Source organism: Malurus melanocephalus, unplaced genomic scaffold (assembly GCF_030028575.1).
Source record: "Malurus melanocephalus ecotype Western Australia unplaced genomic scaffold, MMel_1.1 scaffold_69, whole genome shotgun sequence".
Taxonomy (NCBI): domain Eukaryota; kingdom Metazoa; phylum Chordata; class Aves; order Passeriformes; family Maluridae; genus Malurus; species Malurus melanocephalus.
In genome coordinates this window covers 148,520-172,406 of record NW_026623301.1, presented here as the reverse complement: position 1 = coordinate 172,406, position 23,887 = coordinate 148,520, and the positions used below count along the sequence as shown (strand labels likewise).

Here is a 23,887-nt window from a genome sequence, read left to right as displayed (position 1 = left end):
GAAGAGCTATCTCTTGGCACACATATGAAAAGAAACAAGCGATGAAAATTTGTAAATCAACTTTATTCAACGATGACCATCATTTAGGCATCAGCAATAGTAACTTCAACTTCTACGCCTGGTTCGATGCTGATGGAAGTGATCTGCTTCACAATCTCAGAAGGGCTGTGCAAGTCAATGAGCCGCTTGTGGATACGCATTTGGAAGCGATCCCAGGTCTTGGAACCTTCACCACAAGGAGTCTTCCTGGTAGTGATCCGCAGGGTCTGAAAAGTCAAACAGGAGGTATTTAGCTGATGGACTGAGAGGAGTAATCTACAGTCACATAAAAATACGATCACCTAAATCACCTAAAAATGCTGTATGGCATCTATGCCRTTAGAAAATTACTTCTTAAGTTATGTCTACTGATGTCAACACTCCTTCCCTATATATTTWATTTCATTTAAAAAAATATGTTCATTATTAAAATAAATTGAACAGAAAAGCCCCTTTCACATTCAACATCTTTTGCACTTAAGTGTTACCCTAGGTGTCAAAGCAACTTGTGAAATAATCTTTTGACACTGRGTCACTCTCAGTTTAGTAGCACTGCTCTTCATCTCACTTTTTTCTTCAAAAAGCACACAGCTAAAAAAACAGCAGAAAAACCCCACAATTTTTAAGACAGGAAAAGAATGTCAAGTACCTTGGTGGGCATGCGAACAGGTCCCTTCACCTTCAGGTTTTTTTCCTTAGCACCTCTGATCAAGTCAGCACAGACTGAAAAAAGACATGCAATAGCTCAGGTTCATGACTATTTTACTTGCTTGATTTCTTAAGCAAGTATTTCAAACAAGATGTTGGCTCAGAATAGCGTATGAGTGATCACTGCCATTCATTTTAAGCATTATCCTCATAGCCAACTACACACAACTGGAAGTGCTGTGCCATGATGAGTAAAATCTTGTTGCAACAGTAAGCAAAAGCCATTAGTACAAGTTTAAATTGTATTTAAGCTGTTATCAGCCTGAAGATCCTGCAAATATTTTTTTTTTTTTTACATTTTCATTATATGATTAAATACTGGTTCCTAAAACAAGATTAAACAATTCCTTARAGAATGTTATACTACATTCTTCATGACACAAGTGACAAAATATTGAGAAACCAATGCCTTTCAGTTCTTATACATTCAAAGAGCGATAATGAACTTCAAAACTCCCCACAAGAATTAAAGGGAAGAAGCTGCACTTTCTTACATTAGTCATTACGACATTGTATTTCAGCATGAAAATCCCCAGAACACCGGCTTTCATTAAAAATTAAATGAGATTTTATTTTTCAGTGTGCTTTGGGTTTTAGTCACTTTGGGTTTACTTTGCCAGTCAAGGCACATACAGACAGGCAAACAGTAACATGTTTAATTATAACTGGTTTCAATAGATTATATTTTGCAATGCATTACATGGCAGCTATTATTCATTACTTGACAAGCTACCCAAGTAAACAAAAAAGTACCACTCACCCTTCTCCAGTGATTTTACATTGCGACTTGTCAAAGTAATTCTAATGCGATGAATCGCCACCTCTTGTTCCACTGGTGCTTTGCCAGTATCTTTAAACGCCTAAAATGTTGAAGTTATAAATATCAGACACTACAGTGAACACCAGCTAACACTATCCACAGCSTCTCAGAAACAGACTTCTAGAGTGTAAAGAACAATTTAGTTATGGGACTATATTACACTCCTGACTAGAAATGATATCTGAAGGGCATGGTGGCATGGAAGAAATAATGGGAAGAGAATGAAAAGGCAAAGTCCTAACTCTAAGGAAAAGCAATTTTTTAGTGTCTAACTGCATCTCAGGGTAGGAAGCTGCAAGAACACCCTTCCCTGGTTTGMCAATATACAGCTGGCACAAAAACTCCTTTTCCTCAAAAAATAATACATTTCAGGCTTCACATACCTTACAACTTAAACTTGCCACAAATTAAGTAGCAAAAAATTGATCAACAAAACTGCAACAACTCACACCATGAGAACACAAAAGGGCACTTGGCCAGAAAGACTAATTCGGCCATTCAGGAAACTGATTTGAGGAGCTTAAGCAATTAAACACTTGCAAATAATGGGGCATTAATGTGGCCTAAGTGAGCTGATGAAATAGGAGTAAAAATTCAGACGAATGAAGGTCTTAAGAAAAGAGGGATGAAATATATATCCATGTATGCTTCTATAAAAATATAAACGAGGAGTTGCCAAGAGGACGGAGTCGGGCTCTTCTCGGTGATGCCAACCAGTAAGACAGGAGACAACGGGCAGAAACTGATGCACAGAAATTCCACCTGAACATGAAGAACTTTACTGTGCGGGTGATCGAGGACTGTACAGATTGCCCAGACAGATTGTGGAATTCCCCCACTGGAGATAGCCAAGAGCTGTCTGGACTCAATGCTGCGCCATGTGCTCTGGAATGACCCACTRTGGTGCCTTCTAGCCTGAGCTATTCTGTGATTCTGTGAAACWCGGGGTGTTACACAGCGAAGATGAGGTGCTACCTGCCGCGTTTACTGGCACGCCTCCCCCTAACAAGGGCCGCCTCTMAGGGCAAAGACACGAGGCCGGATCMGCACCGCTCACGCCGGGCTGCGGCCGCCTGCGCTTCCCGGCGGTGCCTTCCCRAAGGCAAAAGCATTACCGGACCCACAGGCCGCCCTTCCTGCCCGCCGGCTCGGGGTGAGCTCCGGGAGCCGCCCCAGCAGCCGGGGATCCTCCGCGCAGCCCCGGGAAGCGCAGCCCTGTCCCGGGGCCGAGGGCCGGCACCGTTCGGGCGGGCACGGCGGCCATGCGGCAGGGTCAGCGCGGCGGGCCCGCTCCCTCCCCCGTCCCCGGCGCTCCCCCGCCTCACCATGGCRGCAGCGGAGCCTTCCTGACCGACTTATTCCCGGGCTCGGGCGGCGCGGGGCCCAGCGAACAGCGGTGAGCCAGGAGGCGGCGGCGGCGGCGCGGGAGAGGCGGGCGCGGCGGCGGCAGGCGCTTATATAGCGGAGCGGCGCCGCCTCCATCCGGGCGCTGCGGGACCTTTCACCCGCCCGCCGGGCACGGAAGCGCCGGGGCGGGGAAGCCGGGCCGGCTCAGCTTCCTGCCGGGTTGGTGGCTCGCTAGTGTCGGCCGATGGCGAGCGGAGAGGGGCCCGGGACCGGCGGCTGCCGTGCCCCCTATCCCGGCCTTGGCCCGCCCTGCGGGGCACAGCGCCCTTCCCGCTCGGGTCCCGCGGGCATCTCGGCCTCCTGGTTGCCTTTTCCAGGAGATTTTGGCGTTCTGCTGGGGGGAGGACCGGGGTTTGGCGCACAAGMGAGGCGTTATCGCTTCCAGTGATAGCGAGCCCGTTCCCGTCTGAGCCTTTGGGTCTTTTATACTTCAGTCATTACTGAAAGCGACAGGACGGGAGGACATGGTGTTAAGCTGCGCCAGGAGAGGGTCAAATTGGACATAGGAATAATTTCTTCACAGAATGGGTGATTAGACATTGGATTGGGCTGTCCAGTGAGATGGTTCGGTCATCATCCCTCGAGGTGTTTAAGGAAAGATTGGTTGTGCCGTGGTATAGTTGAACATCGTGGATTTTGGTCACAGGTTGCACTCGATGATCTCAGAGGTCTCTTTCAGCCCAGTTGATTCTGTGATTCTCTAAAGTGGAGGTGCAAGAGAAGAAGTTTTAAGGAAAAGTACTTGTTTCATTCGTGCTTGAATTTGAGGACTTAATCTTATTTATGTAAGTTCCATTATTCAGGTTGGGCATTAGAGAGATATTTTTTACTGAGAATGGTCTTTGATATGGCCTGGATAATGGTAACTGTTAGTCCAAAACAAGCGTTTTGCTGGAAATACTTACATTTCGAGTTACATCACTGGAGAACCAGAGAAACATGTATTGTAATGATGACCAATAGTAGGGTCACTATGATTACCTTTTTAAAATTAATAATTCTAAATTGGAGTTTTGTCCAGGCATCAGAGACACGTATAACATTAGCACAACTACTGCACCTCTGGAAGCTTAGTAATTACTACAGTTATCTAAGAAAGCTGCTTGGTGTTTTAAGATGAGCTTGCTTTCAGCTATCACACTGTGTTTTAATACAGGTTTTTTTCCCCTACAGCTTGCTCTTTAGGCCTTCATTTGGTCCTTAAACCTCATGTGATGGAGTTAACTTTTATATGCCAGCTATTCCACTGTAGGCTTGTTTGCACTTGGATTATTTGTACTTGCTCTTTGAAAGCTCTAATTTCCTAATCCCTTCTTCAAAAGTCCTAGAGGCTGTATTCGATAAAGACATTCCAAAAAACATGGATACAGAAGTTGTCATCCTGTTGCTGTTTCCTGAAATGCAGCAATGTYTTTTGCCAATGGAGATCAGTACTTGAAAAGTCTGTTTAGATGATAATCACGTTTCTCTGGTCGCTTCCTCCCTGCAATGGAAACAGCATTTKGTTCTGGTGGTTTGTTTTCTGAGCTATTTAACAATTATGTATATACTATTTTTGAACTCATACGCCAGGAACCCATGTTTAYTCTGTTACCAGCTATTCCAACTACTTCCTGAGGAAGTTTTCCATCTATAAGTGTTTTATATTCATCACTCTTAAATACATGACCTCACACTGAGCATGCTGAAGCACTTAATTTTCCAGTTACCCRGATGGTTCCAAATCAGCAGCCTTGCTACACTATTTACTTAGACCTTTTATGAATGTTCTCAGTAAACTTCATTTCCAGATAAAATACTAAGTACCTTGCTGCCAAGAACTAATTCCTGTGGGATTCAATTAGAAATGTGCCTGAGTCCTCAATGGTGATGCAGACCTGTAGCTTTAGTTTTAATTTGCTTGCTATGAACTGTATGTGCACAACTGTGCCAGTTTCTCTGGGTCCTGCTGAACAAGGCAATGTGCAGTTGTGTTATATCATCACTGTTCCTATTGTCTACCAAACAAATGCTGTAATAGCATGAGGAAAAAAAAAAGTAATTCCAGAAAGATACATTTTCCATACATTTAAGCCATGTAATTCAAGTACAATTTGCTCATTTATTTCTTGTTCCTATATGAAGAAGTTGGTTTTGGTTTGGTTGTTTTTCCCTGGGATTAAGGCGAGGTTGACCGTAAGTTCTGAATTTGTTCCTTTCTTACTTATTTTCCTAGTATTGGCACCACCTAAGCTTTCTTTGAGATTTTTTTTTTTTTTAGCTTCCCCAGATTTCTCAGAGCTTATGGAAAATCCACATTAACAGCACAAAAGTCTCCTTTGCCAGCTCTTAAAATTCTTGGATGCAGGCTATCTGGAGCTGCTGATTCAAAAACCGCCTTACTTTTGTTGCTGTGTTCAAGGCTTTCCATGGCTATTGTTGGAACTTTCTGATATATGTTGTTTTTCTCCACAAGTGTACTACAGAAATTTATCTGAGCTTCCTGTTTTCTGTAAAATACACTACATACTAAAAAACGCTCCTTATTGCCATTCACATGAGTTAATAGCCATTCTAAATACAACTTTTTGCTTACCTTCATAGTATTTTGTCATTCTTAACTTCTGATTCCTATTTTGTATTTTGCCTGCTTTTTGATTATGTACTGCTTTTCATGTAAGTTTTTCTCCTCAGCAAATGCTAACTTTAGTTAAGAGATTGCCATTCTGTGACTTATACCCAACAGCCTGTGCTTTTTAGATGAAGCTTTCAAGAGTGTTTCCCTCATGTCAAGTAATTAAGAAGATAAGCTATTAAGAAGCAAGACATGCTTTTWACATGATTTAGTAGGCTGTAACAGAAACAATTTTATACCTAATTTAATGATTTGTCATGCAGAATATCATTMCTTGTGCATTCATGCCACCTGACTTTTATTTTGGGGTTTACAGGTTACTGGAGTCATTTTTCCTTTCTTCTTTTKATTAGTTTGTCCTTCAGAAGAGTCGATCCTGGGATGAGTTTATCTTTGTGACAGAAGGAGCATGCCTGTTGTCAATCAGATCTTCTAAAGTATTGTAATAATTTCATGAAGTGAAGATTTGTGCTGTCTTCTGGTGAATGTTGAGCCTTTCTGATGTACCTCTGGCTGGGTCAAAGGACAGAAATACTCCCCAGGCTTTGCAGCATGGGCTGTGAACACCTTTCATTTCTTTGAGGAGATTTATTCTGCTTATTACACATTGGTGGCCTGTGGATGGTTTTGGCAGGGCTCACAGCAGCTTCCCTAAATCTATTAATGTCATTTTTCGTWGTGGTTTGATATGGGCAGCTTCCTGRCAGCTGTCTTGGTTATGCCAGCCTRATACCTCTAGTGGTTGCTTTCAGTGGTGATTAAATTTGCTATTTACTTGGAAATCACTTCCTTCTCCAAGGTCATTGGGATCTGAACGCACTTTTAAGGGTTTTGTGTGAACTTCTGCTCTTAAAATACCTGTGAAGCAGTATCATACCTGAGGCTTCTCTAAAGGTCATCAGCAGATGGTAGAGTCTCTAAACCAGTCAGGAGAAAACCAATGAAAGCTATTTTTAACCCTTTTAATAAAGGCTGTAACATCTGCTTGGTCTTAATTGTAGGTATTGCTGATCCCCTTGCATTAAGTTTCTCAGTTGTACCATGTTGCAGAACTCTCCTCCAAGTTCTTTACTCAGCAATTAGCTTTCTCTTCAAGTGCCCCAGCTACTGAAACTTCAGAAAAAAACCCTGGAACTAAAAAATGTCCCCTTTTGAAAGACTGACTTGTGTAGATGAGTAGCTGCTAACTGGCAATGCTCTCTGCAGGTAGCAGGCRRACAGAATGCACAGCTGGAGTTCTCATATTGCACCTAGCCTGTCCGTTTTACATTTTCTGAATTTTCATGCCAATTCTAGCATAAAGCTCAGCATATAAGAATGCAACCACCCCTCAAAATACTAGGCTCTCTTTACCTTAAAAATTTCTCGTGTAAGCATGGAAAACATGATCTGTGATTCAGAAAAAGAGCAACTGTGCTTTGATGGAGTCCTTTACTGTTGACATACTTGTTGCTGCAAATATTGATTGTTAGGATGTATTTTCAAGTGGACAATTTGAACTTCATAGTTATCASTACAAGCTCTTTCCTTCTAAATATGTACTTTATGCCTGGCAGATAATACACTTGGTTTCTAATATCATTGATGTGGTTAGAGCAAAACTTCTTCCTTGACACCTGTTTTGGCTTGTTTTTCTGACACAAATCACTGTGACAAAAAAACACAAAGCTGCTGATAAGCTACAGCATTTCTAGTAACATGGAATCTGTGATACATCATTACAATATGTCTTTCAAACAGTTGGGACTGAAAAAAGATTGTCCATCTGGGCAACTTTCAGGAGGATGTTATTTGAATTCATCCTGTTCTAGTTCAATCATCCTGTCATTCTGTCAGCCCCCAAGTCTCTACTAGGAGTGGGGTGGCAACTACTTACTGTTTCTGATKAGGAGGATCTTACACCTTCTCTCCTACCCCAAGTTTTCTTCAAATAATTACAAATACTCCTGCTGCTTTTCAAGCTAACTGTTTTTTTTTCTCAAAAGCCTCTTGTTAATCTAATTCCCTGGTTACTGTTTCATCTGGGTGGTCATTGTTTTAAGCAAGTTTTGTTATTGTTAATTTCCTCTTAGTGTTATCAGATTCTGGGCAAACATCCTCTCCAGAACATGGCAGTTTGAGTATTCTTTGCACACATAYTATTTATACATTCTGACCCTATCGTCACTGTTATCCAGGCCAGGTTACCAAGAGTGGGGGCATGCAATTCCTGTACAAAAAATCCCCAGCATCAGCCCAGTGAAAGCAGAACTAGTGGCCATWCAAACAGAACTGTGGTTTTTAGCATCCAGTTTTCATTTTGGAAATCACCTCAGAAGACCATGTGGGGAAAGGTTAATCAAGTACAAAAAATGAACTCTCTAAACTACTCAAATCTCTCCGGTTTGGATTTGTCTACTGGAGGCAGCACTGCTTGGCACTGTTTGTTGTGATCTGTTTCACTTMATAAAAGTAGTTCAAGAAGACTGCAGTAGTTTGTAGAACATGTTGAAAACTTGCACCTACTCAGATAATATCCATGGGACTCATTGAACAGAGGAAGCTGTTTTAACACCAGAATTGGAAATGGCTTCCAGGACACAGGTTGGTTTGCTCCTCTTACCTCGCTGGCTTCTCTATGGATGTTTTGAACTGGGAGTGTTTGAGAACTAGTGCTACATGTAGTACATACAAACTCTCACAATACTGTGCTACGAAAGACTTGGAATTGTCTTTCCTCCTCATGTCTGCCTCCTGTAAACTAAGTGGGAAGCTGTCAGCAGCAGGGTATTAGCATGATTGGATGTCTGTCCTGGAGGAAGAAAAAAGGTGTTTAATTTTACAGCAGTTCTGTTTAACAATATATGTAGTCCACATATATGTTTGTCTGTGTTTTAGAGCCTGTTTATGAAGTCACTGATCATGTTTTTTTTCATCCAAAAACTAATTTAAACTAGTATAATTCTTTGGTGAGACACAGTAGTAGGGAATTGTGCTGYTTCTCTCTCATGGAGCAAGGATAATTTAAGGAATGGTTCTGGCCTCACAGTGCCTTATGACTAGAGGAAAAATTTCTCTTTATATGGAACACATAACTTCATCATGTTTAGGTTTTTTGTTCCTGAAAAGTTTTTCCTCATCCCTTTAGCACTGGTCTCCTTTTGTGATATTTTTGATCCAACTGCTTTTCAGATGGCAAATGTTTGCAAGCACAAAATGTAGCAAATGTTTGCCACGGATGATGAGGAGACTTAAAGCAAGGAGTGATTTCCACCTTGATGTTACAGGACTATTAGAGCCGGATATTAGTTGCAACTCGCAATTTTATCTRGATTACATCCAGGTGTCAGACTTCTGTGGGACTTGAGGTGCCTTTCCCAACCCTGGCATCTGTAAAGAAAGATTAAAGCCAACTCAGCAATGTTTCTCCTGTTGTGACCTGACCCTCTGTGAACTAGCCAGGCTAAATTACTCARAATCTGACAGAAACAGGAATAGCAACACAGAACTTAGGACCTGGAACTAAAGGAGATACTGTGGTGTTAAAGATGTGCTTTAGAAACGGGAGTTAGTAGCCACTGAGGAAATCATCACACTGGGATTGCTTAGAGCAGCTGGTCAGATCCACAACATAACATGAAAGTGATCCAAGAGGCATCAAATATGAAGAAGTTTTGGTTTCAAAGGKCTTACTAACTTCTCTACAAAGCTAATGTGGTGAAGTGGCAGCTGCGGTTTACTGCATCAAAGTTACAAGGTTGCAGTAACGGGGCAGGGACAGCAACTGTAGAGTCTGTAATATCATTCATAAAAGACCCAGAAGTTTTGTTTAAGAGAACATCTTACTAGGAGATTACAGCAAATCTATTAAAATTAGATGTCACCTATATGTGTGTCAGAATTCATGAAAAATTCCTACTTAATGAAAATGGGGCTTGTACATTGCCTTTCTCACCAGTCTACAAAACATGGTTGCAAATGTGGAATATGGTTTTGCTATATTTTTCCCCTAAGATATGAAATAAAACAGAAAAATCTTTTTCCCCTGCAACAAACACTTAGATAATGTAAAAGCAATTATATGTAAATTAATGTGCACACGATTGCATGTCCARCATTCCTGCCTCTGTGCACTGTGAAATCCCCAGTAACAGCTTTTCCAGATGCAAATCAAGGAAAGCRGTATTATCTAGAGGTTTAAAACTGAGGAAAAGGTAGTAGTAGCATTTTCAAGGGTTGTGGTCAAGCATTCAGTTTTTAGGCAAATAAATATTGTGGCAAATATAGGAGGTGGGTTTGAGTATGGTACCCATGTCCCCTAAAAAAATTCCAGAAATATTAATACTTGCCATTTTTTCAGCCTTATGGCCTCATGTTTTTCATTTATGTACAGAACACATATATTTTAAAGTATTYTTTCAGTAGGTATGACTGTTGGAAGTTGTTTTTGAGAGCACCCAGCAGGCACTTTATCCTACCAATAGCCCCTTACCACACTGCCACAGGTGCATTTCCTTTTTGAGAATCCCTTACCTGTTCAAAGAAATAACTGATTCATCTCTTCAGCACTCTTGTGAAATGTTCCTGGTGTGAGGTGAAGCCAATCCCTTTGTTCTGGCAGGGACAAATGCTTATGCTAATATGTAGGAATTGTTTCTYATTTGTCCTGGAAAAAATAAAGGCAAAACCAGGAACATATCTTTGATACAGAAAACTGAAAAATCTTATATAAAGGAAATTTATTTTCCAATGAAGAATCTACCATTACTTGTGTACTAGCATACATTGCTAAATCATTGGTGCTACTTAAATATAGCACTAACTATGCAATCATGAAAACGTTTTAAAAAAATGCAATGACATTTATTTCTTCTGAAAGTCAACTTTTGGCAGGAATGATTTATTAAACTGTAGGAATATCTATTTTTCCCCTTTCAATCAGAAAACATTTAATAGCAATCATTGCATTCCCAAAAGCTGTACAAGGGTTGACAGCTTTAAGGGAGGTCTGGAGTTCTGTCGCTTTCTTAACAAAGCGAAATCTCTGTGACATTCCTCTATTGGCATGTCAGTGCAATGATACATTCCTTCAAAAGCTTTGCATGTAGCTTTTGTGTTATCTATAAACCATTTTATTGGAACTGTTAGCTAAGACAAAAACAAGGATGTGGGAAAAGTGTATGATATCTCCCCAAATGTAATGTATTATGTAATATATACTATTATCTACCATTAAAAGAAATCCAGCCTCCCCAGCCTATCAGTTCTCTTATTTACATTCAGCTTTTTTACCATTTCTGTTCAAATGCAACTTTCTGTGCTTGTTTCTGGGACCAACTTCATTTGTGTCATATCTGACTCAAAACCCTTTCACCATTCTTAAGTGGCCAAGAAAAATACATGGAAAATAAAGCTGATTTGATTTTCCTTCTGTCCTTGTGGAGAGAGTGACTTTAAAAGAACTGGACATTTACATTTCCAATCTGAGCCTACTTTGCTCTTTGTAGCCTGGCACATGTGCAGTAGAATATTTMTTAAGTTATGAATTACCCTATTATCCCAGGTCCCCTGCAAAGGCAAATTCAATCCCCTCCCTACTCTGCTGAAAACTTGGGCTATTGAACTTCAGGCTGGGTCGACCACGACACTCAGCCTCGTGCTCGGAGAAGTCCAGGGGTGGATTGTGGTGCCTCTACTGTCACCTTGTCCCATGGCRTCCTTAGCTATTGGCAGCCTGGGATAGGTGCCAGTAGACTTTTTTGTTCCATTTTCCTTCTTTAACTGGTTTTAAGGCTTTTTGTTTGACAAGCAGACAAATATTTGGCAGCTGGGTTAACTGAAGCATCAGAAGAGGCTCTTTGAGTGCTACATGAAGGTATTTGCAGCTGATATATAGCTAGAATAAAGTAAAAGCAGAATATTCCAAGTATAGTAAATTTTAAAAATAACTATTTCCTRCCCATATTTTCATCTTTGTTCTAGCAGATGAATTTATGAACACAGATGCTAACACTGCAAAAATTGATGTACCRCTGAACAAGTAAGCATCCACTTAAGTCCAATTGAATTTACAAATATTTGTGGTATATTGTGTAGAGCAATTTTTGTTTGTTTTCTTTACTGTGGTGTATCTTACCACAGAATACAGAAGCAACTCATACATCTTCGGACTTATGTTTTCATGTTTTCTATCCTGCCTTCTGAATTGAGGATGTTCCCACTTTCAAGTTATGTAGTATTTTTTTGTTTGAAAATAATGATGTTACCACTTTCTTTCTGGGTTGAAATAAAACATAATACAAAAAAAAAAAAANAAAAAAAAAAAAAAAAAAAAAAAAAAAAAAAAAAAAAAGTAAAAAGGAACGAGGAGCAAACAACAGAACATGCCAAGATCAGGATCGCAGAGGATCCTGGTTGATGGGAAGCTAGAAGCTGTGTCAGAGACAAACAGATAGATGTTCCCTTTTTAATTATAAAATATGTGTAACTGTAATACTCCACTCCACCCCACCACATGATAAAGAGCATGCCATCAGAATTGTAGGCTATGCTAACTTCTTTTAAAACCTGTTACAAAATGTCTTGTTTCTACTTGGGATCCAAAGATACTAAACCTTCAGTAACAGCTATAGTAAGTGAGGATTAATACMGAATGGTAAAATTCCCTGCTTTTTGTTTTCCTTCTTTATCATTCTTCCTAGAAACTGTTTATTACAATTGCATAGTTCCCATGCTTCTAGTCACCTTTTCTTGTCATCACTTGACTGCTAAAACAGTTGTTGCACTTCACAGAACTCAGAATAGCATGTAGAAGTTGCTTTTCATTGTAAGGCATGAAAAAAAAATCATTTTGACCTAAAACAATTCCAGCACTAATTAATATTGGCTCTTATCTGGGGGTTCCATTTGAATTAGGTAAAATGATATAAAATCTCTTAACTGCACCCTGTCAAGTTTTGCACAGGTGCCCATTTGAGAAAGAGGAGGAGATGTGTCAGGGGAGGTTGGGATGGTGAATATCATTAATTATAAAATCAAAGAAAAAAAGTCCAGAATTAGAACTTTTAATTCATGCTATCCATTAGTGGACAACACTATCTATATAACCAGGAAAGCACAAATAAAACACTCTAATAGGGTCAATAAGTCAGGCTMCTGGCTGTGATTATTACCCATGAGAATGCAAGCACTTTACAGTATCTTCGTTTTATGTACTTTCCAAAATCAGTAAATGCAACCAGTTTTGGTTAGTTRGGTACTGGGAGATTACTGAGAAGGAGCTGAAGTTTCTGTGCAGGCTGTGCTACCCCAGACCACTGTGAGGCAGGAGCTAACCCACCCAGTTTTGAATTGTTAGCTCTCAGTGCTGCAGAGCTGGATGTTTTAAAGGCAGCTTGTGCTACTCAGGAACAGAGAACTGAAAACAAAAAGYGGCTCACCTTGAGAAACTGGCTACTGTGACATGGCATCCCGGGCTCCCAGAAACAGCACTTAGGTTGCTGCTATTARAAACAAAACCAAAACCAAATGAACAAACAAAACTAAACATCAGAATAGTTGAGTTTCCAAGGAAAATAATTATATAAAGCTCCGGAACTYGGCTGATAGTAAGACATGAGAGATCTGACCTTTATATTTATCAGCTGGGAGAAATGAGCCTTTATTCCTTCCCAAGAGCACAGTCCACATGAGTGATGAGCCTTATTTGAGGAGGTCCARCCTGTTAGCCTCAGGTAACCCACGCCCTGCATAGAACATACCTGGCTGGCAAAGACATTCCAATACCACCATGCCCAGACTTACACTGCTGCTGCATCATCGGAATCTGGGCAAAATCTTCTGTTTAGGCTGATCAAGCTGCTGCCAATCAGTTCCAGAAACAAAGAGAATAAATAAACTAGGTACGAAGAGCCTAGTTTAGGTTAAGGTTTATAACCTATAACCTATGTCTTGCTGACCATCTGGAACTTTGTTGCATACATATGTCTGGGGAAAGGGAGAGAARGAGCAAAACCAGTTTATAGAAAGGGAAAAATCTGGATTAACAGAATCCCTTAGAGTGGTGACACAATTGTCGGCAAGTGCTCTGCTAGCACCGTGTCCCTTCTCTAATACTTTATTTGGAGATATGCAAGTGTGACAAATTTAAGAGCAMAGTCCAGCTACACTCATTAGCTCATTCCAACTTTAGAAGGAGGAGGGAATCTTTTAAAAACCTGAAGCTGTTTCCAGATGAATAAAACAGAAAGGATAAAAGTCTGGTAGATTACATATAAAAACAGATGGAAAAAAACTTCCAAGGAACATAAACTCCGTAACTTTTTATTTTCAGAGTATCAAGAACAAGAAATCTGTCAAGACTCTCTGATAGATCTATTTATGTCAGGTTTTTAAAAGAAAAAGCAAACAAAAAAACCCCAAACAAAACAAAAGAAAAACCCACCGAAATCAAGACTAAACGTTTTAACCTGTTCCCTCCCAAGACAACAAAGCCATTTTAAAGAAGCAGAGTGATCCTTGCATGTGTGTTGTCCCTGAAGGAAACACAAAATAGGCTCAAGCTAAAAGGATTTTAGTAGGAGAACTCAGGAGTTGTCTGAAATTCAGCTATCTATAAATGTTATTATAATTGCAGAACTTCTGTGGTTAGAAGTGACTTCTGAAGRCTGTCTAGTCCATTGCTCTCCTCAGCAAGTCAACTAGAGCAGCCTGTTCAGTACCACATCCAGTTAGGTTCTGAGTATCTCCAAGGATGAAGACTCCCTAACCCTTCTGAACAACCTGCTCCAGTGTTTGACCATCTTCACAGTAAAATGTTTTTTTCTGGTTAGATCCCCCTGAGCCTTTTTTTTTTTTTTTTTTTTCTTTTTTTGTTTTTTTTTTTTTTTTTTTTTTTTTTTTTTTTTTTTTTTTTTTTCTTTCCAAGCTGAACAGTCCCAGCTCTCAACCTCTCCTCCCATGCAGAGGTTCCAATCCTGTGATCAGCTTAATAATCAATAACTCCTGGTCCAGTATATCCGTGACTTTTTTGTTCCGGCAGAGTCCCAGATGTGTCTCACCRGGGCTGAGTGAACACCGGGGAATAACCACTTGTCGCAGCGCTCTGGAAGGRCTGGCAGCAGGCTTTGGAGCGCACCCASATGCTGTTGGCCGCCTTTGCCGCAAGGGTGCATTGCTTGCTCATGTTCCACTTGGTGTCTGCCAGCAACGCCAGGTCCTTTCCCGCAAAACGGCTTCACACCGGCTGGCCCCGAGCGCGTACCGGTGTAGGGGTTGTCCACCGCCAGGTGCCAGACAGTCCGGTTCCCTGCGCTGGTCGCCCTCAGCGGATTTCTCCAGCTTGGGAATCTTTCTGCACAGCCATTCAAGGTATGGACAGTCCATCCAATCCTGGATCTGCCAACTTGCAGGGTGCTCCACCCCATCATCCCAGCCTTTAATGGAGATGTTGGCCCGCACTGGGTCCAGGATCAATCCTGGGTACACCACTAATGACTCTTCCACTGGAATTCATGTCACTGATCACAACCCTTTGAGCCCAGTAGTTCACCTGATTTTCAGTTTCCACTATTTAGTCAGTACTTCATCAGTTTCTCTATGAGAATGTAATGGGAAGCAGATCTAAAAACCTCTCTWAGGTCAAAATATAAGCAACCTCACTGCCCTCGAGCAGCCAGTAATCTCATTGCAAAAGGCTACTAAGTTGGTCAAGCTTGATTTCCTCTTCATAAATCCCTGATGTCTACTCCAAATCACCTCTTTGCCCTTCATTTTCTTGGCAATGATTTCCAGAATTATTTGTTCCACCAATTTTCCAAGGATTTAGATGAGGTTGACTGGCTTTAAGTTTTCCAAATCCTCCTTCTTGGCCATCTTGCAYACAGGAGTTAGATTTGTTTTCTTTCATACCACAGGATCCTCTCCTGACAACCATGAYTTTCCAAAGATAGCTGAGAGTTGCCTGACAATGACACTGGCAAGCTCTGTCAGCATTTGTGAATGCATCCCATCAGGTCCTATGAACTTCTGAACATCTTGTTTGTTTCAGTGTTCCCTTACCTGATCCTTCTTTATTAACACTWAATCTTCTTTGCTTCAGACTCCACACTGGTCTCTCAACTCATGCATATTTATTATTTACATTTGAATTTAATCAGGATTTCCTTGTTTATCCTTGGAGGCATCCTGTCACCCTTACCTGATTTCCTGCTCATGGGGATGGACCAATCTTGAGCTTGGAGAAGGCAATCCTTGAAAAGCAACCAGCTGTCCTTGGCCCTTTTTCTCTCCAGGATCATATCCCAGGGAAGTCTTTAAAAATAAATTTCATAATTACATAATTAACATCTGTACAAGATACATTAGTAGATTGTATATCAAAGAAAATAACAGATATATTGATATGATTTGTTTAGAAGGAGCCAATTGCTTACATTGGAAGAATTGCACTTCACAATTGTGTTGGATGGTGTTGGAATTCTTTAGGAACACTGACAGTATGTAGATAAGGCACTGATTGATATGTTCCCTTAGGGTTTCCAAAGGTATTTTAAAAATTCTTTACTGCAAACTTTTGAAAGGTACTAAGCAGCCACATTTATGACAGAAAACTCGGGGCTGGATAATTCAGTAGATATAGGTACAGGGAGTAAAACTGTGAGTTCTCTCTGCAGGAAAAAGAGACCACTGGTGTTTTAGGACATCCTCTGCTGCCAGGCTCATCCATAAATGAAGTGATAGAAGGGGAGCCAGAAGATAAACAAATTTGCTGATGGTGGAGTTATTTAATTGCAGGGGCCAACTACAAAGTGGCAGAAATAAATTTAGGGTATATTGGTGTAAAGTGAGGGGAACAGACAAAATTATCATCGCATAAAACCATGAATTCTGGGCTGTTKGGCTTGAAATATTTCTTGATTAGTATTAACTCAGAACTCATGAGCAATCAAAAAACAAAACAAACCTTAGAAGTTAAAAAATAGAGACCGTTATGACAGCAGAGTATGACATGCCCACATCTTGAGTGCTGTTGCTGAGTTCTCTCTCACACTRTCAAAAGAGAACCCCATAAAATTGACAGAAACATCTGCAAAGCTGATTATACTTCAAGAGTAGATCTCAGCCATTCAGTATCCTTCTGTCAAGTACAATAGAGAATTTGAAGGGTGCTTGATTTTTCACAGAGACTCAAGTAGCACTTGTTGATGCTAGAGTATTGTTAAGCKAAAAATCACAGGTTTCTAGCAATATAAGCAACAAGCTTCCTAGATTGGCAAAATAAATACAACACATAAGCATTTAGGAACTACTAAAAAAATTCATTTCCATTTTTTATTCTTTTGAAAACTGCAGAAACATTTTTATTAAGGTGAGGCATGTCAATGGTTTTATCTAAAATTTTATCTTACATGCCCTCAGCTAACTATATCAGAAGGTAACTGACTTATTAGAAGTTATTATGATAACTTCTATGAAAGAAATTTCTTTATTGAGTCATGAAACACACACACACACACACACACACAAAGAGTTCTGGTTCTATAGCATAATTATTTTGACAGAGAAACACGGGCAATATTTTCCAGAATTTACTTCAAGTTTTTTTATTCCAGTCAGTCAGCAATTTTTATTTCCACTTAAGGGGGAAGAGAAGACTAAGAAATAGTTAAGCTTAGATATGGTTTATAAACCATTAATTTCAATTACCAACCCAAATACCATAAAGACCTACAGAATCATCTCAAATTCACATAGTTGCTCATTTCCAGGATTTTACGGGGCTAAGAACAGATGTGTGTCAGAAATCAGGAAACTGGCTCAATTCCTTTGGGATTTTTTTTTTTCCAGAATGGAAGCAAGGGGGAGGAAGGGTAAAGAAGAAAAACAATTTGACTGAAACATCACTCTTTCTCCCATCTTAAAAAGAAGCAGAGGCTTTGAGCTTAAAGGCAATATCAGCTACAGCAGGCAGCTCCAGATAAGTGTTCAGATGTACAATTATCAGTTCTGATAAATCAGGGATCAGAGCTTTTTGTCTTCAGCATTGCCTAGAGCACTTCCTTTCCCAGACACGCTACAACCAGATTAGGAAAGATAGCAGATAAGACATAAGCAGTGCAGAGGATAGTTCAATAGTGTCTGCTTTGAGCACCACCAGAGGAACATCACTAATGCTGCAAGAAAACTTCCTTTTCAGTACTTCCATATCTTGTCCAATRCTGACCCGTGTGTTATAAAGCATACAGAATCCTCCCCTTACTGTTCTTTTTTAACTCTATATTCTGCATAAAATGTACTTATAATACTTCAACATGTATTGTTCCAACTAGCAAGTTGCTACTAACRCACCTGGTAGCAGGGAAGTCTTATAAAAAGGACAGGTTGTTAATGTATCTTCTTACTCGTAGTACCCTTAGACTGACAAAAAAGTTCTTTATTTCATGGAGTATGTGGGTAGTTCACATATTTTATATCAGAAGCAGCACACTTACTGAAATTAAGTACATCTGAGAACAAGTTAAATAGAACACTGACACTCTGTATTTATTTTTCTGCATTGATTTGTGATACACATTCATTCCTTGGTAAATGAAGAGGAAAAGCTCAAAGGCACTACCCTGGATTGTGTAAAGAACTACTCATATCTGACATTTTGAAAATACCAAAAGGTATTATGTATAAAGAACCTTCCAAAAACAGACTCTTTTTTTTGTACTTTCCTTACTCACAACCAACAATTTTTCTGCACATCACATTTCCTAGTGAGCAAGGCAGCACACAACACATCATCCAGAAAAARTCATATCTGCCAATATCTTGATCCTTGCCTCTATCCCCTCCCAGGGTAAAACCCCRCAGTTTCATTACATCTCTTTATTTTTAATCTTCTTATATCAAAACACTTTGAGTTGAAGTTTTTTTAAAGTATAAAAAACAGCATCAAAGCCTTTAAATCACACAGGGGCTAAATTAATTACGTTCAGAGGGAGGGGGGGAGGGAGAGAAAAGTTGACAAAAGAAACATAAAGAGTCCTGAGTTTTCCTAGAGGCTCTGCTTGAGGGCTCTGAGGCTGGGAAGCAGCTGGTCTGCACTCAGGCGCTCCTCTGCATTGGCCTTCCAGCAGCAGCTGATGATGCTGTGCAGCGTCTGTCCCACCGGCGACTCGTGGAACACCTCGGCAGCCAGCGAGGGGCGCAGGTTGTAGGCGACCACAGCATAGAGCACGTACTGCCGCTCGCCCAGATAGGGCTGCTCCCGCATCACGATCTGCCACAGCGTGATGGCAAACGAGTAGATGTCTGCTTTGGCAGTCACCTTCTCCCCCTTGAGGAGCTCAGGGGCRCGGTGTGTGTACGTGCCCCCTTGCTGGCAAACGTGGAGGCTCTGGGACAAGCCCTTCTCCAGCTTTTGGGAGCAGCCAAAGTCTCCGATCTTGCACGCTCCCTGCTCAGTGATGAAAACATTTGCAGGCTTCAGGTCCAAGTGCACAATGTCCTGTGAGTGCAGAAAGGCTAAGCCCGTCATGATGTCACAAGAATAGCACACGGTCTCTTCCATGCTCAGCGCCTTCCTTCCACCTCCTTCTTCATCATCCTCCCCGTGTCTCCACACACCCCCAGTGCCATAAATGACGTGGTGCAGGGTGATGTTCCCCACGTACTCCATGATGATGGTGCCCAGGCTGTTGTCGCTGGCGGGGGCACACGTGCTGGCAGCCACCACACGCACCACATTCTCGTGCTGGAGCTGGGCCACGTTCAGCTCAGCCCAGAAGCTCTGCCGCGATGCCAGCCGGTTCTTGCTGCTCTTGTTCACCTGCTTCACAGCCACGGTTGTGCCATGGTAGGTGGCTTTGTAGACAGAGCCAAAGCCCCCGGATCCTAAGGGCTGCAGGAGGCAGAGCTGCTCCCAGTCAATGGAGCACCAGGACAGGCGTGGAGGCAAGCGACGAGTCCGGGCTGAAGGAGCTCCCCCCAAAAAGCTTTTGCTGTCTTTGCCAGGGATAACTAAAGGGCTGCTGCAGGGGCGCAAATTCGCAGAGGGGGAATACTCAAAAGAAAGGAAACAATTGAGAGGAATAGGTGAGGGCATAATAYGAAGGAGAAAACAACAGGCAGAGTYGTTACTGAGACAGAAGACTGAAAAAACTTCCCTGACAGAAAGGACTGTAAGCTGCCTTCCAAAGCCTTTTATCCTCCCTTCACCATTTTCCCTCCCTCCCCCAAATGAACTGCATCTGTCACAATTGTCTGAATCAAATCAGGCTCACCTGGAAACATTCTTCTCCAGCCCTGAAGCAAATCTCTAGAAAGTCAAGACAAATGGATTTAAGGCTAAAAATTTACTAATTCCTAAGTATTTCACATAATTTATAATCTCCTAACAACAAATAAAGTATGTTCTGCCCATTGAATGCCTCTAGCAAAATGCCACTAGCGAAATGCCCCAGGAGTAAATAAAGCAGTGGCTGATGAATATATTTCACCATGGCTCCAGGCAGGCATGATCAGCATCGGGTGCATTAAACAGCTCAAAGTTTTGGTCAGTGGAAGCAGCTGAAGTGCTGAGCACTAACGTGATGATGCTAGGACAGGCATAACTAAATATAAAAGCATGTTTGTAGGAACCTATTACTAAAACATGACTGGGACAAGGGRACTGGTTTGTCTGCTCAGCTTTGCCCATGCAGAACAGCAAAGGACAAACAACATTTGCCTTTAATAACGGCATAAGGACAAATTATTTTTCTGTGTCATCCTTTGGATACAGTAACTAGAATTATCCATAAGTATCTCATCGTCTACTCATCACACCTCATGCAGTTACTACAGGTGTGTGTTTYATTTCTGGATCCTTCTTAGAAAACTTGTTGCTGAATTTACAGAGGTGTTCTAGCAGAAATCAAACAAAGGTAATTTTGTGTTGGTGGTCCCAGTGATTTTTCAAAGGGCTTTTTTGAATTTTGACCCTTTCACATATTTGTAGTGCTCGTGTCATTGTGTTTGGTACCTGCTGTACTGCTCAGGTAGCAGAGCACCCTTATGGGACTTACACACTAAGGAATTTTGAGTATTCCAGTAACTTTCTGTACATCTTGACAAATACCTTGGAAAGCTTGGACCCCATTTCCCACCCCCTCACTCTTCAGACCTTGCTCTGGATTCTTGAGTTTTCAGTACAGTTCTGCCATATGATTTCAGAATGGTGGGGCCTCTTTCTCCAGAGTTTACCTCCGGGCAGCACCAGCTCCGCAGGCAGTTCCTGCAGTTTTCCTGGCGTTTTCTGTTTGGATTTTTGTCTGTTTGTGGTTTTGGTGAGGGTTTGTTTGTTTGTTTTGGTTTTTTTTGTGTTTATTTTTTTTTTTTTATTCTCTGGATGAGTAAAAAGCAGAACAGGCCACTGAAGGGGATTTCAAGAATGCCAGACCATGTGCAAGCAGTACTGGAGTGTTCTTCACCTTGAGATGGGTTCARTTGTTCACTTTAACAAACAAACAAACCTGATATCCCAAACCTGATATCTCCTGATCCTCCTTGAACTCTAGATCRGCCCTCCTAGAGGGTCTCAAAGACCTCACCCCATAGTGAATCAGTGATGGAGACCTTCCCTAGCACTGAGACTTAGATCTATCAGGAGAAATTTGTCACAGCAATTCACAGGGAAGCAAGTTTGAACCACAGATGAATGAGAATGGGGAATTCGGGTTACCAGCTGGCAGTGTGAAACAGGCTGGGGAAGAATTAGATAAATAGGTGCTAATTGGAGTTGTTAGCATGTGAGAGCTCAAAGACTGAGGGATGTTGCCATGGCCGTGGGTGGGACAGTCCCTGCAGATGGGATCCCCTGCTAACACAAGGCTCCGCTGTGCTGGCCCCTCCCCGAAGGGCTCTAACAAGAGGCCGCTGGACCCCTCAGGTGCTATCACGCTCTGYGAGCTTTTTGTTGTACAGCACGAGCCAGACAAGTGATATCCTAATGCTACCCCTGCTTTCAGGCATCTCTCTGGCTCCTCCTCAGTCACAAAGGGATGTTTTAGGGGTGGCGGAGAACAARAGGATTTTTAGTGTAAAGTTTTAAACGTGTAACGATATAAGCTATGGAGACAACAGGTGTTTAGTTTCCTTTCTGGAGCAGCATTACGATTTTACGCTTGTATGTAGAAGTCCTCACTTCCAATCTTTGCAGAGAATGTCTTTTMGGCAAGTGAATTGTGATAGAAATGAAATGCTGCAGAAAGCAGATGAAGCTACAGGGGAGAGAGAAAAGATTTTTGTGCCTTTTTTTCTGAGTGCTATTTGGACTCCAGTTCTTCAGCGGGCTTCTGTAACATATAGCATATGAAATCACCACAAAGAGATTTCTGCTCTGATTTCTTCAGGCCTTAGGGTTAGGGTGGCAGAGAAGTTCAGAGGGAAAGTYGGGTGTGGAGAAGTGTAAGTAGAAGGATGTGTGGATGAAGAGACTGACCTCTTAAGTTAAAAGCTATAGCAGCACATCTGATGACTGAATGCTATAAAGCAGCAATGAAATCAATGTTCATAAAACAGAGGGTTAGGATTAAGGCTGTTTCCAAATTTCTTTGATTGAAATTTCATTCAGAAGGATGTATCAGACCTTCCATATTATTATTTTCAAACTCCACGTCCACTTTTATCAGTTGTCCTTTAGTTCCCTTTTCTGGTAATTTTCTTGTTACCTGTTTCTGTTAGAAACCTTTCTTCCTTGCCCTGCCATGGCACACATGTATTGTTCTTGGGGAATACACTGAATTTTTAAAGAGGAAGAGGRGCAKTCATTTACATTCCATGTAACTTATYRTCCTGTCTCAAGCTGRCTGCTGAGGACCAAAGCAAGAAAATATCCAGAGTCTTTCAGTGTGAATAGGATTAAATGGGATTTAAATACAAACAGTCTTTTATTATTAATAAACATTATATTCCTGTAATCCATTGGTGATTTGGCCCAGCGACTTCCCAGAAGCCACAATSGCTGTAGGACATCCTTGCTGCAGTTTGCAGCCCTGTTAGTTCCAGCATCACTGCAGGCTGCGATAGGTGTCTGGGTGAAGCTGGGGAGCCACCTGCAGAGGGGAGCAGGGCTGTGGGGACAGCTGGCCCTTCCCTCCCAGCCACCCTTCCTTCCCCAGGGCAACCCTCAGCAGCCTCCAGCACCGTTCCCATTGCACTGCTTTTTCCACAGGGGAAAGGGCAGCTGTAGCAGCCAGAAGTTAGCAGCACAGAATGCAGTAGGAACTTTTAGAAGTGACAGGAGGAAAGCACACAGTCTGTGTCCCATGGGCTGCAATGTCACTGCTACAATCAACTGCAGCAGCAATGGGTTTGTTCCAAGCTGGTRTGTTGTATTTCTGCAAGTAAAACATACCTGTGCACCCAGTGCTGCCCAGCCTAATCTGGCTTCTGGATAGGAAGGAATACAGAATCTCGGTGGGTACCCCATTCCTATTTCACTGGTATTTGAGGAATATAGAAATTCTTTGTTTGCCATTGTTGTTAGTTACTGCTGCTATTTGTGTGGTCACTGGACAGGAGAAGGCAGCCCCAACACCAAGGGCCCTAAAGGGCTGGCRTGGATGTAACCCAGCACAACACAGGACAAACCAAACACCAGTCTTGGTTTGACCAAGGTGCATCACTCTTGTGGTTAACAGCCAGTTTTGTCTAAAACAGGCAAAGGACAGGGCTGGGGATTGGACATGACTTGAGAGAGTTTAGGAGTGCATAGTTATATATATACTTCTCCACAATCATTGCTTTATTTCTTTGTACATTTGGTTGCTGTACYATGTAACAAGCCCTTGAAGGCTTGGCCTGTCCAGAGGCTTCTAAGAACTGCCTCACAATACAGAGGTAGCATTGTGTTTCTATTAGGTTACTTTGTAATCTTCTCTAAAGGAGCCAAATGAAGCTCTTCAGTACTTAAATTACAGTCCTGCTCAAAGCTAGACAGTTCCTTAGCCTGTGGCTTAGTGACTTCTGAAAGATTTTCTTCTCTGTTTCAAATCAAAAGTTTTCTTTTTTCTCCTTTTACTGTCAGTCCCTCTGATCTCACTTTAGGATGGGATGATGAAGGTACATCCTCCTTATGCGCAGCGTTTCACAGTCCAAGTGTTGCTTCCAGTCACACCTCATAGACCTCAAACGATATTCAGAGTCGCCTGAAAGGAATTCTGATATGATCAATTGCACAGGTGTAAGTGATAGCATTGTCTGGAGCCAGTCCCTACAGAGGCTTGCTCTGAAGATAGGCCACTGATTAACCACTTTTTTTTTTTTTTTTTTTTTTTTTTTTTTTTTTTTTT

At 41.5% G+C, this 23,887-nt stretch overlaps 2 protein-coding genes and 1 non-coding gene across 3 annotated transcripts; all 3 read right to left on the bottom strand.

Annotated features, from left to right (window-relative positions):
- Window positions 1–42: 42 nt before the first annotated feature.
- RPS20 (ribosomal protein S20) lies at window positions 43–3,010 on the bottom strand. Its single transcript, XM_057366607.1, has 4 exons — window positions 2,893–3,010; window positions 1,508–1,607; window positions 689–762; window positions 43–266 (listed from the first exon to the last, which is right to left on the bottom strand). Exons 1-4 carry the CDS (start codon window positions 2,893–2,895, stop codon window positions 84–86), a joined length of 360 nt encoding a protein of 119 aa, XP_057222590.1. The 5' UTR covers window positions 2,896–3,010; the 3' UTR covers window positions 43–83.
- Window positions 841–904, bottom strand: LOC130573871 (small nucleolar RNA U54). Its single transcript, XR_008965365.1, has one exon. It is a non-coding gene; the product is annotated as a small nucleolar RNA U54 (small nucleolar RNA).
- Window positions 3,011–18,409: 15,399 nt separating the features above from the next.
- MOS (MOS proto-oncogene, serine/threonine kinase) lies at window positions 18,410–19,789 on the bottom strand. The gene has a single exon (XM_057366593.1). The coding sequence runs from the start codon at window positions 19,657–19,659 to the stop codon at window positions 18,610–18,612; it is 1,050 nt and encodes a 349-aa protein (XP_057222576.1). The 5' UTR covers window positions 19,660–19,789; the 3' UTR covers window positions 18,410–18,609.
- Window positions 19,790–23,887: the final 4,098 nt, after the last annotated feature.